At 37.2% G+C, this 14,431-nt stretch overlaps 1 protein-coding gene across 1 annotated transcript; it reads right to left on the minus strand.

The window, feature by feature from the left end:
- Window positions 1-3,298: 3,298 nt before the first annotated feature.
- Window positions 3,299-10,572, minus strand: TRMT9B (tRNA methyltransferase 9B (putative)). The gene is made up of 3 exons (XM_065634765.1): window positions 10,419-10,572; window positions 7,216-7,389; window positions 3,299-4,335 (listed from the first exon to the last, which is right to left on the minus strand). Exons 1-3 carry the CDS (start codon window positions 10,570-10,572, stop codon window positions 3,299-3,301), a joined length of 1,365 nt encoding a protein of 454 aa, XP_065490837.1.
- Window positions 10,573-14,431: the final 3,859 nt, after the last annotated feature.

Consider the following 14,431-nt stretch of genomic DNA (forward strand, 5'->3'; position numbering starts at 1 on the left):
CGCAGTCAGAAGCATGTTTGTTACTGGCATAACTGGTGTGAGAATATCACTCACTTGTCTGACAAGAAACAGAAGAACACATTTGCCTTTTACATGATAACAATCAGGTCTTGCAGTCCAGACATTGCTGAGAGTTTTAGCATGCAAGGGCAACTACGTTTTACTTACTTGTTCATTCATTTACTGTAGACTTTTCAATGGTATACACACTTTTCCGGGCACATTAACTATGTCTGTAAGCTATTAAAGACCGAGATCACATGGATTCTTCCAGAAATTACATTTTGCTTAAGATGGGCCTCATCAAAAGAGAAACCAATCAAGAGAGACATTCGTCATGCTCTGAGTGTGGTAATCTGGCTTCTTATGAGATGATAAAGCTGTTGCAGACCTCCATAAATACATGGGAGGCTGCATACAGGAATCAAGGCTTGCTCTGCAGACCTCATGGTCATGATCTCAGCTGACTGATCCCCAGTCTATAAAAATTATGTTACATGGTGATCATACATCCTCAGGGGTAAACTGAATATTTGAAAAGAAAGCGGCTTGCTAAACCTCCCTTTCTCCCAGGAATTTATAACAATACAATCCAAACTTGCTTGTAATGCAACTTAATGGCATCAGCTCGAAACAAGAGAAAATCCAATACAGAAATAAACAATCATGAAAAGCATCCCCAGTCAAGAATTTCAAACCAAACAATCCATGGAAATTCTACAAACACAAAAGCTGTTTAAAGTACCTCAGTGGTTTTGAGGTGACAACACTTGCTCATACAGTTGATAGAGTAGGAGGTTTTCACTGGAGCCTGAAACACACACTTAGCCCCTTGCAAGGACAGCAAGTCTCTGCTCTAAAGAGAATTTCCTTCCTAAAGAAAAGCCTTTCCTTTCTTAGTTTACCCCAAATTTTGTCAGCTTGGTTGACTACACACTGAATACTCCACAGATAGACTGCAGAAGGGCAGATAAAAAAGTTATTAATATAACGTTCCTTCTCCCAGTTAATTAAACCCAGCTTTCAGTTTAGATTCCTAATTTTTATAAGTATTTTTATATGTGTGTAATAGAGTTTCTGTATGCTGGAGTTTAGGGATGAAATTTCAAAAATAGATATAGGATGATAATCAACTACCTCCTTCCTAAATACAGCTCATATTCCAGGGGTTCTGAATATCCGCTGGCATATCTTACCTGGAAGCAACTGAGTTTTCTTCTAAAATCCTCAAGCTCCTCGAGGAATTCCCAACGAACGAGGCAGGCCTCACCGGTCTGACATGAGCACATTGCAGACAAGGTATGGAGCTCAGCACGGTCCACGCTGTCTCTGAAATGTGCCAGCACGGGGATTTTCGCACTGTGCTTCTAAAACTGGTGCTTGAGGATGCAGCAGGAGCAGCCCCTCAGTCACCAGCAGCTGGACTCAGCGATGCAGGGAATATTGCCACTTTTCTGAAGTATGGCTTGGACACAGTGTCCGAGAACCACAGCCCCAGGCTGTATTGAAAGTAATATCTAGAGTGGAATAATATTTCGGAAGTCTCAGATGCATGGTTCTGTGACCACGCTTTTATTTTCAAAAGGCAGTGGGGAGTGCAAGTGGTATAGATCCAGAATGAGGAAGACAAATATGATTGTTCTACAGGCATCATTCCAGTAAATAAATCTATAATACATTACCATCTGGCAATTATGCCTGGGCAGCTACATCTAAAAATACTCAGCACCATCAGGGCTTTCTACTGAATAACCCAAAATCCATCTACTTAAGCAGCATAGACTGGAAAAGTTTGGTGTTTCATTCCTGCTGCTTTGTATTAAAAGTTATTTGCTCACTAATAGGGCAGATATGTTAATTATGTGGGTCTCTAAAACTGCTGTATCAAAAGGGTTGATCTCTGGGGTGAATCTGTGCAGCTCCATTAAAGGTCACAAAATCACACCAACTAAAGATGTGCCCTACATGAAAACCACTGACTGTAAATAAAGCCTAAAAATGGAGTAACTTCGTGCTAACAAGGCAATTAGCCAAGTCCAGCCCTGCTTCGGCTGGTAACAATTACAATTTCACTACTGATCAGAAGCCAGGTGGATTTTATCCACAGCACATACAACTTCACATCATTAGTCTCCCACCGAAAAGGCTGAGATTATTTGGGTGTAAGGAACTGTATGAGGGCAACTGCTAAAATCTGGTATAGCCTGATGATGATGGGGCACCACGTTCAGCAAAATTTATGCCTTACAAGGAATGGGAAAGTTTTTTAAGAAATCTATTATTATTTAGGCCTCAAAAGACAGGAATTTATGTTTTATATACAAACTGGACTTGTATCCTCTTCCTTTCTACATTATTTAACATACCATTTGAGATATATTCTCCTGTCAGTGAATGAGGAGAGCAAATATGACAGCTGATATGCACTGAAATTTTATTAATTTTGTCTTTACTTCCCAGGTCTATCAAAAAGTTATTCGTACCTCAAATATTTGGTATTTTGTAGCCTTTACATAATACTGATACTGTCATGAATTCCTCTGACTTCTATATACACAAAACTAACGAAAAGCTACAGCAAAAGAAATTCAGATAAAGTATTTGTGAGAACTAATATATAAAACTTAACCTGTACCTGAGACACAAATTAAATTATTTTTAAAACAAAGGTCAAAAATACTGTTAATAACTTCTTCTGTCATTTGCTCCTAAACACAAACTTCAAATGACAGAATATGCAGAGCTTGTTTTGTACATAGTTTTTACGCGTTAACGACTCTACTCCAAACCAAGTAGCACTGGGACCATGCTTGCTCCCAGTTCTGCAGCATGCACTCTAGCAATATACAGTCAAGTATGTTTTTAAACGTGCCTATGTCTCTATTTACAGGACTTCAAGAACAGGGAGCAACGTGACACATTTTCAGAGTTTGAAGAACAAAGCCTAAACTTTCTACTGAGAGAATACTTCTCATAAAAGATGCCCTGACCCTTCTCTTATAAAAAATGTTTTATTTCTCAATAGAAAAGTATCTTTAAAAACACAACTGTTTGCTAAAAGCAATATAAAACTCTCCAGTTTTAACTTCATAAAAGTTTAACAAAACATAAATATTGTTTACTGCTTACATTCCTACATACAGACCTTCTACTAGTTAAACAGGTAGAGAGATGATAACTCAGAATTGAATGGCACACAACTACATGAGATTCAAATTCTGTGTCACACTGCACAATCACAGGAACACAAGGAGCAGCTTAAAATCCTCAGTCACTGGATTCTTTGTTTTCTTTACAGCTATGTTCCTCTTTTCTCTGCAATGATGCACCAGTTTCCATGGTCATAGCAGGAAGAAATTATCTGAAGTTCAGGCACATTCTCTTTTACCAGAGAGCACAGCTCTCCTTCCCGAAAAACATGGTAATAACGCATGAAGGCTTTTGTATCCAACGTGGCATCAGTTTGGTCCCCAACAGACACTGCTGAATCCAAAGCAGAGTCAGTGGAGTCATTTGTTGAAGTTCTTTTGAAAAACTTGCTGGCATTAGACTTACCAGTACCATCTTTATTACAACCGCAGCTGTAGTCCCTGTCTTCCACTGGGCCATTTATAAATGAAGCTTCTTCACTCTTGCTCTCAGCCGCACTTTGGTGTCCTGCATTTAAATTTAAATCCTTCAGCGCATCTGTGGCTGGTGACCACTCTGGTTTTTTGAGAGGCAGGCTTTCCACGAACACATCGTCGTCATCTAAACTCCGTTCTTTTAACAATGCTCCACGGTGACCTAAATCCAAACTGCAGTGTCGCGAATGCTGAATGGGTACGGCACTGTTTTCCCATTCTCCTTCATTCTTCAGAGGCTTCATTTTGTCAGTTTGCTTTCTCAGGGCTGATTCATCAAGGGATCTGGAGAAAAACCACGAGCGGAAAGATCTTCCTAGAGCACTGTAAAATCTATTTTCTTCTTCAGAAATTTTCAGGCAGCAGGCTCTGGATAAGCAGTGGTCCGTACTGTGGGAATGTTTTGAATCAGGTTCTGGCTGCAGACTGGCCTGGTAGCTGCAATCAGAGATGACGAGCTGTGCAGGGTGTATGTCTTGGCTTTTCACAGCGTGCACAAGCTCACCCTTATCTCCCGATTGATTCGATTCTGAAAAATGCCGTGAGCACAAGGCCTTATTCCAAGGAACAAATACGTCTTGTTTCTCAAAGTGACGATTCTTTTGTTCCATAGCCCAAACATAAATCATCATCTGGCCTCCGGGTATCAATACCCTTGCCATTTCTCTTATGGCTTTGATTCTTCTTTGTTTAGTTGAGAAATGGTGAATCACTGTGAAAAAGGAAAGGTATTATGTATTGAATATTAGTAAGGACATAGCATGTTCACCTTCAACCTGTTCTGCATGTTTAGTCATTTTTCTTGCCATATCCCAAATATCACTCCCTGCAAGTCAGCAACAGTGCTTAATTTATTTGTACCACGGTGCAAGGTTCCTCCAGAATGTTCTTTTACATTTATGTTCAATGGACAAAACCAGGAAAATCCCAAAGAAGGAAATTCATCTCATCTCAAAATAGGGGTTCAAGAAAATTCAGGAATATAAACTGGAGGTTTCTGTTTCTCTACACCCATAAAAGGTCATAGCATGACTAGCTTTCACTTAAATGTCTGGCCTTTAGGTGAGTTAGGTAATATTAAGTTTGCCTTTAGTTTTTGGGACACTTTTTAGATTTATCTTACTGAAAACAGAAAATCTTTTCACAATGTAACAAATTCAGCAAAATGTAACATCAGTAAAAAAAGACACTATTTTTGTATCAGTGCACTTTCAAAAGAGCTGCTGAGAAAATTTAGACAGAAATATTTTCCCTTGCTTTAATTTTGTAGCAAGGTACTGCCTTTATAGATTGTATTGGAAGAAAAAAAATTCTAAGTATCTCAGCCTACATTGCATGTCTGAGAATGATAGAGGTTTATTACATTATGTTATGCTATTAAAATTTAAAAAGACAAATTAAAAATAAAACTATTGATCGCTATATTTGAATTTTCTTTCCAAGATAATTTCCACATTTTCAAATTTCACTGCAATGTGAAATGAAGCTACATTTCAAGATGCCCACATTCTATCTATTTTCATATACACCTAAGGGTACCAATTTTAACAGCCAGAGAATAGCTAAGACAGCTATTTTGTCTCTCAGCTCTCAGAAACATTAACCTGTACTGAAATTGGTCATGTCGGTCATGTTGTTCTATATGTCATCAGTACCAGATCTGATTTAATCAATGACATAAAGAGAACTGATTCTATTTGTATCAAGTGGACTTGGAGCCAGCCATTTCTACATGCAAAACATTCAATCTACCCGTATAACAGCATACGTTCTGAACTGAAGACATCTCCATACCACCACAAAAATTAGATTATCTTTATGCATGCTGCTTGACAGTAGCCAATTCTACTTGTAGAAATAGCGTTACTTCAACAGCGCAGGTATGAAAAGTGTGTCCAACTAACCCTGTCTTTATTCAAAACAATGATTAAATTGCCAAGGGGAAAAATGCAGCTTTTTTACCACAAGCCAAGAAAAGCATTCTTGGCAGTTGATAGTAACTGGGCCCTTACAAGCAGCTGAGAACACAAGATAGGAAACTCTGAGAATAGTTCCCCAGTCTATATGGTCAGTGCTTGTTTCCAGGTACTCCTGACTCTTGTCACTGTTTTCTCAAACTTTGGAAAGAAAAACAAAACAAAACACAACAAAAAACCTCCACTGTTTCAATTTCTTGAACAAGATGGGGAGAAAGGAGAGAAAGGAACTGGTATTTTCTCTCATAATGGAGTCAGGCCATATATCACCACAGAAATCCTGCAAAATAATATCAAAACTGACAGAGACAGCACAAGCACGTGCGCTTAGTTCACCACAAAGAGGTGTAAATCAACCAACAGAATCTGTGCAAGCTCTGTCTAAGCGATTCATTTAATGGGCTAAATATTCTTTATGGTTAAAATTGTATAGTGACACTGGTGGTTTTGCCAAAAAATAAACACGGTCATTCCAGCAAAGCCAAGAGCAGTATTTGATTATGTACAAAAATATTTGCTATTCTCTGGAACGGGATGAAAAACACTTTATTTAGGATTAGATGGATACATGCATACCATGTCTCTATTCGACAGGGTTTAAAATCCATTATTGTTAAATGTACAGAAATACCATGCGAACTTTTAATCTTGTCAAGCCTATAATTGGTATAAATATTAGATAGGTACGCTATCCTTCAAAGTCGGCTGATCCGATAGGACTGAAATTATTCTACAAGACCTGAAATATGGATAGAGCTCACTGATTAAGTAGCCAACATGAAAGCAAAGTAATATAGACAGTGCTTGCATTTTAGTCACCCTTTCTTTCACCCTGCATGTGTGGAAAAATACATTTTAAAATACATTTCTATCATATATCAAGTAGTTTGTTGATTGCTACCAATAATAATTATCATGCTTTCTATTTTTGCTGGCACAGGGAAACAGCTTGAAAGAAGTTCATGCAAGAGTAGATCTAAAAATGTAGACTGTAACTGGGTACTCTATTTCTCATCCACCCTTTTCCATTTTATACTTCTCAAATTATGAGTAATATTTTCAAAAAGAGAGGTCAGAGGAGTTAAGATGTTGAAATGCTTCACTCATTTTAGACAACAGGCACTTTTATTGCTCTAAGTTCTTATTTCATTACTATTCTAAGTGAATAGTATAATATTCTAAGTGAATAGTATAATATTCTAAGTTCTGCTATAGAGAATGCAGGTTTTAATTTCAATGCGTTTTCTGGTCAAAACAGATCCTAAGGAGGAATCAAGAGTTTATCTTGACCACCTAATCTGTTTAAACTGTGAGCAGCCACGTTTATATTAGTTTTCACTTGTTTAAAATGCATGCTGGAAGGAAATCTTTTCTCCACAGGGTGAACAAGACCACATATAAACAAACAAATGATCCACATACTTCCCTGGTCAACAGCGCCTCTGTGGAATGGAACTGATTTTTTTTTCCCGTGTTTACTACATTCATTTCAGTAATATCTGGTGTGATTCTAAGGGAACTGTTTCAAAATAAAATTAACTGAAATGAACACACATGGAAAGGATCCCCAGAAATTTTCATTTACTATAGTCCAGAATGCATGTATGTTGTCTTACCTCCAATGGAAATGACTGCATTGAAGCACTGGTCCCTAAAGGGGAGGTTAAGGTTGTCACATACTAGAACTTCATAATCTTTCTTCCTTGCAATCTCTACCAATGGTCCACAGTAATCACAGCCGAGAGTATATATCTGATTGTTGACGCTGAGATACTTTCCGGTTCCACAACCTAAAGAAAAGAATACTCTTTACTAGATCAGAAGTCATACACTCTCAACGCTTCCTATCCCTCCCAAAGCAGTGAAAATAGTCGAGGAAGCTTTCCTAATTCTAAGGTTTCCTGGAAAACAAAACAAGAGCCTGCTTCTATTAGCCCAGCTGCTGCTGGGTTCATTTGGACTGTTTGAAATTATCTGTTCACACCTTTAGGAGTGTAACAGTACCAACATCACCAACAAAAACACTCGTTACACAGCCCTGTATAATGGCAGGTTATGTGAATTTCTTTGCGGAAGGAGGATAGGTGCAGGTGGGAGGAGGAAAGAGTGGTTCTGTGCAGCCACTGTTGCCTACCTTAGAGCAAAAAACCAACCGTGCTGCTTCATGCTGGGCCTTTATACAGCCTGATGTCCTGTTTCAAACAACGAGCATAAATGGGCACCCAGGAAAGAGTAAGACCAGGGTAAGCATTATGACCATTTTCCTCAGTACCCTTCCAGCTCCCAGCTGCTTTCTGTTCAAGGGATTTCCTGAAGTCAGCGGGTTTTGTCTTCTTGGTGACCTGCAATAGATCTCTCTTCCAAGTACTCCTCCAATCTTTGCTAAACCCCGCACAGTTCCTCTCCGGTGCATCCCATCTCTCTCCAAGAAATCCTAAACTACAGCTGCCACTGACACAAGTCAGAAAATAAAATTTTAACTTCAGATACAGAGTGGAAAATAACCATGAATCATAACAATCCCTGACATATCACAGGCACGTCCTCTTTGTGCCACTGCATTGTAACGCATGTAAATGTAATGAACCGTTCCAGAATGTCTTCTGCCTAAAAGTCTGTCTTCTCAAGGGCTGTGCTGTACTAAATTGAAATCTTTCAGAGTGTTCTCCAATACCGTATGCATAACAGGCACTTTTCAAAATTAGATTAGGAAACATTCACTGCAGTTATGGGTCAGTAGTGACGAATAATTTCTGAAAGTTGACAGCCAAGCAACGGGGTAGCAGCTTGGCAAAGAGAACCATCTCAGTATTGGTAATTCAATTTAAAGGACTGGAGTTATCTTTAGAAACATCACTGCTTCTTGCAGCGCTGCTGCTCTCATTGATGTTAATGTGCACCATTATGTGGAGAGACAGCACAGGAACTGCTGGAGAGCAGCACAACACTTTACTGGTGAAAAAAGAACATTTTTCTATAGCAAAAAGCAAGCACTAGTCCTTGAAGTAACACTTGAGAGAAACAATTAATGTTGTTAATGCAGCTCAAGGAATATATGCAACGAAACATGAAGCTCTGCATGTTAGTTAGAAAGCTAAGTTTTAAAATTAGTATAAAGTATTATTGGTTACTGTGTTTGCAGAAGGAACACAGTCAAGAGAACACTAATTTAGAAGATTTAGTTGCTTAATACATGGCTTTTGGTGGAGTGGTTTTTAATCACAGTGAAATTTTGGAAGTATAGGGTCCTCTCTGGAATGAAGCTAAATAGTGAAAACACTCCCAGTACTCTAAAAATCTACATTTGCAGGAGATTCACTTTTAAATGAGTCATCAGGGGGGTGGATTCCTTCATGAACCTGTTAGTAATGACCATGCTGTTGTCATTTATTTTGATGAATGAACAATAATAAGGCAATTAGACAAAATGATATTTTATTCTGCTACCATTACCATGCTTCATGCAAAGCTAGCAAACCAAAATATTTTAATAAAAGATGGTATTAAACAGAAAAGGAAATTAGCAATTGAACATCTCATTCTGAAAATGTTGGTGCCGCTGGGCAACCCTCCTGCCAAAATACACACCAAAAATAAACACAATAGTCAGATTCCTGTAGATCTTATTAAAGATAAAAACCTGATGAAAGGAGGTACCTTGTGTGCCTTGATGGGAATATTCTTATTGGCAACTGTAAGCATCTACCATCTCTCTAGATGTACCACATGCACTTCAATTATTTCAGCTGAAACTATAACACGGTGATTTTAAGCTCTCAGCAACCACTGTGATGCCCACTGATAAAGCCTCAAAGAACTTCAGCTAAGCTTCAAAGGACTTCTATTGAGGTGGCAAAAAAATTTGACTGAGAAATATCATGTTAAGCTGAGTATTGAATGAGTGTGTGCCATAGGCTATTTCCTGAGATTATTAGAAAATGGTGCAGATATATAAAAGAAGATACATGTCCAAATAACAGCAATCAAGTCTTTTTGGGGGACTGCTCAACAGCAGAGGTAGAACTATATATTATCTTTTGATTTGGGCCTAAAACACCTTCAAGTAAAGTTTTTCTCTTATAGGATAAGGCCGATGCATAATTTATTGTGTACATTTATTACACTTTACTGTATAAAACATTTTATTAGTCTAAACATTGAGGAAAATCCAATGGTGCAAAGGAGCATCTGGTTTGCAATGATGTGCTGTATAGGACTGAACTCATAACACAAACAAAGCAAACACACCCAGACCTGGAAACCCCTAGTAGGCGCAAAAGAAAATTGAAGTATAAATTGAACGTGTAGGGAAGACAACGCCATACCAGGAAAATGAGGTTTTGGTATTCATATTCAGAATCATAGGGAGATTCTCAGATCTTTTTTTTTTTTTTTTTATGCTAATCACATTGGAGGATTTCTCTTAACTTAAAGCCTTGATAGGAGGAGTTTTAGAAGAAAAGAAAAGCAATAAATTGCAGACTAGCAGTACTTAAACCAAGAAAGCTAAAGAAACTGAAATATGAAATATCTGAGCTATTAACACCATTTTTTAAAAAGAGCTCCAGGAGAATGACAGACCACTAAGCCTGTGGGGAAACTGATAGATTAAGGTTTAGCTCAATAAAAATAAGGCAAAAAATGCATTTACTGGCTAGTCATATATGGCATGTAGTATGGGGTTAAAAACAATTTAAAAACATTTAAAACAAATTTAAACAAGTTTTAAAAACAATTGCTCTGAAGGACACATACAAGTAACATATAAACTAATAAAGCTTATAGACAATCTTTCAGGCCACCCCAAGGAACGGGTTACCTATGTCAGCAACAAGACTGCCAGGTTTCTGCTCCAGCAGGAAGTTTCGAACACGAGGCCACACTTTGCTCTGCAGATCACTGAAGTAGGCAGCTGTGTTTTCATACACACTGTGCACGTGCTGCTTTTCTAGCTGGGTAGCTTCATGTTCCATCCTGAAAACATAATGAAGAAATATTATGAACCACAAAACACGGACTCTTGTAGCATAAACTGTACATTTTATAGACGTGCACAATTCAGGACCTTGTAAGTTTACATTCTTAAAATCATTACACCCATCTAACAGCCATCATATTTATAAAATGGTCTTTACTCGAAGGATCTTATTTGATTTCATGACAGTCAAGAAAAAAATCTGAATGTATCATCTTGCCCGAGGAGTCTTATATAACTGCATGTGCCTATTCATTAACATGCATATTCCTAAATAAATACACTAATGTAGTAAAAGTTTATCTGGTGCAAAACAGAGCCTGTATTCAGCAGGAGTTTAGAATGACTAAGAACAGAAAGTTAAAAATAGACTTTCCAGTTGTAGCTAAGGTGAGTAGGCAGGCAAACTATTAGTATGTTATTTGAAATATAGCCTGGACCCTGAAACCAAAGCCCCAAAATCACGCATAAAATATTTGTGGTTTATCTGCCCTCTAGCACTGATGAGTTGGCTGATATTTTTCAGCAACAAAACCATTATTTCCCTGCTCCCACTCCATAATCTTCATTTCTTAGCAAAGTATTTCAGTTTAATGATTCATTTGAAAAGTGGTATCTTCTTATGCTTTTAGTATTACTCCTAAGCTCAAATAAAACATGAAGTGAATGCAGGCACTGAATCCCTTTATACAGAATCATATCTCTTCCTTAAGATTTCCCCTCTATCCAAGCACCAACCAGGTTAGACTTCAGTATCTGATGGAGGCTGATGAGATTACATTTCAAAGGGTTAAGGCATTCTTCAGAGTAATTCAAACAGCCCGTTTATTGGTGAACTATTCTTTCCCACTATTAAAACAGTACTCAGCAGAGATTCAAGCCTGTTTCCAAACTCCTTCCAAGAAACTAAGCAATATATTATCAAGATGAAATTACAAAAGCGACTCCTTCAGCTGCATTTGAAAATTTCAGAAGAAAGACTTTAAACATGAGATCATCTTTTGCTTTCTTTGATTTTCAAATAATATACATTTTTGAATCACAATAGAAAATGTTTCTTTCTGTCACTTTTACTGCTGAAATAAATTATTATAAGAAATATTTAAAATAAAATACTGCATATAATAAAGCGAGCTCTTCAAAACACCTGTACTGAATTAGAAAAATTAAATTAGAAAATGGGAGTTAATCCCAGTGACTGCAAAGAAAAACAAAGTACTTCAAGTTAAGTGTGTGTGAGTGCCTACAAGAACAGTATGTAAGACTTGATCCATTTCACTGGTTTTATGTACTCTGCTGGAGGTCAAGCCAAATTGTCATAATTATCATAGTCTATTCTGACTGTAGTATCTATGAATATCTCCAAAGCATTTCTGTTCAATGTTTTCACAATCCTTACATTCTTTTTTTCTGGCATGATCCACAGTTTTCTTTTACGGTGCATTAGGTCACTTTTTAGTGGCTGAAAATGTGTATATATATATATTTATATATAAAATTCAGTAACAATATAGTAAATTACTAGTAGGCACATTTTCAGTGTCATCTTGAAGAGTGGAAAACTACAACAGATTGAACAACAGAGTAGACAGTATTGAAACACAAACTTGAAATGATACTATTAATACACGTGCCAGAAGTCACTCAATCAGAACTTCTCTAAGAATGCCATTTCAAGTTATGTAGTCAAACAGGATGGATTAGTTACAGTAATTTCAGATAATTATTCCTTAGAGTCAAAAGACTGTTCTTTTTTTCTTATTTGACCCTTAAATAAAACAAATTGGGTGTTTCAATGTCTGCAGCTATCTTTCTTCTGTATCTCAAAATGTACTCTATTTTGTTGTTCAACTGCCTAGAAATCCTCTATTTATCATTCTGAAGACTAACAATCATCTATTTTCTTTTGTCATGTGATATGCTTCTTGCTCTAGTTTATGTTTTATGTTTGGTTACTATGGGGTTCAGGGTTTCCAAGTATTTTTATCTTTCCACTTGAAGCTCTTTGTTCAATCTTTGCAGTTCTTATTTAAAAAAAAAAAAAAAGGAGAACGTTTTCAATCATTCATACCGAATTACAAATGCTACAGAAATTCTAGTTTATGCCAACTCCAGAAGTAGCTGTCTGAACTGAAGGTTAATTTGAACATTTTACATAAACACAAAAGCCAACTTCGACTTAACTTAGAAGATGGTAAGAATTTTCCCATTGATAAAATGTTTATTATACTTTTCTTAAAATGTTCTTATTGAATTGCAATGTAGGCTGAAATTTAGCTTAGTTTCCTACTGAATCACAAGACCATTAAGGTTTTCCTTTAGCTTTCTTATTCACTGGGACTGGTACTGAGTCTTCTGCTGTACGAGACATGCTAGAGACTTCCATTTATTACAACACTGCATTAGAGATTAGCATTTTTAGATACACTTACTAAACATTGTCAAGATAATAATTCGGTTATAATCTTAGAATAACAGTAGTCTACTAAAATAAAGATTATTTCATTTATCGTTTCATTACAATTCCTACTGATTGTTTATATTTTGTAGATACTTAAGTCACATGATGAAATTAGACTTGCCAGTTCAATTTTCCACTCAAGATCCATAACACAATCAGGTTTTACTTTGCAGCACAGTAGGAAAATGTCCTAGCAATATACCTCTTCATTTCAATGCTTATGAAAGGAATAAAACTGTGGAGTCTGACCTGACCTGCAGCTGTACCAGTTTCACACACACCTTATGTCACTGAAAGCATCAGAAACTTAGAACTATGTAACTTTAAAAGCCAAACGCAATATTTTACTTTAGGAACAAAAACAACCATTATAACTTCTTTGCCTCGAAAGTACTGGGCAGTGGCTCTGTTGTACATGAATTGTAGAAAATGTTCAGTTCATCCAACTTTTGGATTGTAACTTCCAGGATAATTGCAAAGTCTGTTTTGCAAAGGAGGTAATGAACATCCAAGATGTCCAGAAATCCCACTGTTTCAGCATCTGCTCCAGGTCTCATTTAAGTTACCTAGAAGCTGTCCGCTAAGCCAGAAAAGAGGAGAAGAGCAGAAGGTGGTAATTATGGAAACATTTTTCCCATGCTCAATTCTTCTTTTCCTGCGCTCCGCTTATGTTCCTGTCAAAGGGTTCACGCAGAGTCTGGGTGCAGAGCAGGGACTGTGCGGTAAATTGGCACCCAGCTGTTCCGTCACTCTGCAGCAAGTCTCGACAGCTCCCCAAAACATGGATGCAGCTTAATGTCAGATTCTTGCAAACCAGCAGTTTGGATAACAAATGAAGAGTGGGATTCTCTTCCCTTTGGATGTTTCCTGGTTCAACGAGGTTTGTTCATGAGACTACAACAGGACCTTGTTGCAGCTGATCTATGAAGTGAGAAAACTGGATGAAAGTTGTAGTGTAATTTCTGCTGGACTTGTGGGGAAATGGATCACCAGTCCATCACATGTAACTGTAGTATGCGAACAAAACTGTTTGAAGGTAAATAGGTTATAGTCCATTGACTCTTTCCTAATTGACATTTTCCCTCTTTGTTTTTTGGGGGTTTGTTTTCATTTTTAAAGGCAAAATAAAAAGTAAACTAAGGTATTACAGCTTTCCAGGAGGTAAAAGGAATTGTACAAACATATGATATCGTATATTTTCATAGCTACATATCTCACTAGAAGTTCCCTGACTCTGAGGTAATCTAATTTCTTCCTTTTCCATTAACATTTTGCAAGCTTTTAGATAATTAACTTTTCCAGGATACTGCTTTAATGGTATCACTACTGAAGGAATAAATACATTTAATCATGTGACCTTGAAATTACAACAATCAAAAATTAAGAACTGCAGTTG

Source organism: Caloenas nicobarica, chromosome 4 (genome assembly GCF_036013445.1).
Source record: "Caloenas nicobarica isolate bCalNic1 chromosome 4, bCalNic1.hap1, whole genome shotgun sequence".
In the NCBI taxonomy this organism is placed as follows: Eukaryota; Metazoa; Chordata; class Aves; order Columbiformes; family Columbidae; genus Caloenas; species Caloenas nicobarica.

Excerpts from the sequence above, each read along its gene's own strand:
- TRMT9B (XM_065634765.1), bottom strand. The coding sequence starts at position 10,572 with ATGGAACATGAAGCTACCCAGCTAGAAAAGCAGCACGTGCACAGTGTG. Across the intron at positions 7,390-10,418 it reads CAGTCTTGTTGCTGACATAG|GTTGTGGAACCGGAAAGTAT; the intron begins GTAACCCGTTCC and ends TCTTTTCTTTAG. Across the intron at positions 4,336-7,215 it reads TGCAGTCATTTCCATTGGAG|TGATTCACCATTTCTCAACT; the intron begins GTAAGACAACAT and ends CCTTTTTCACAG.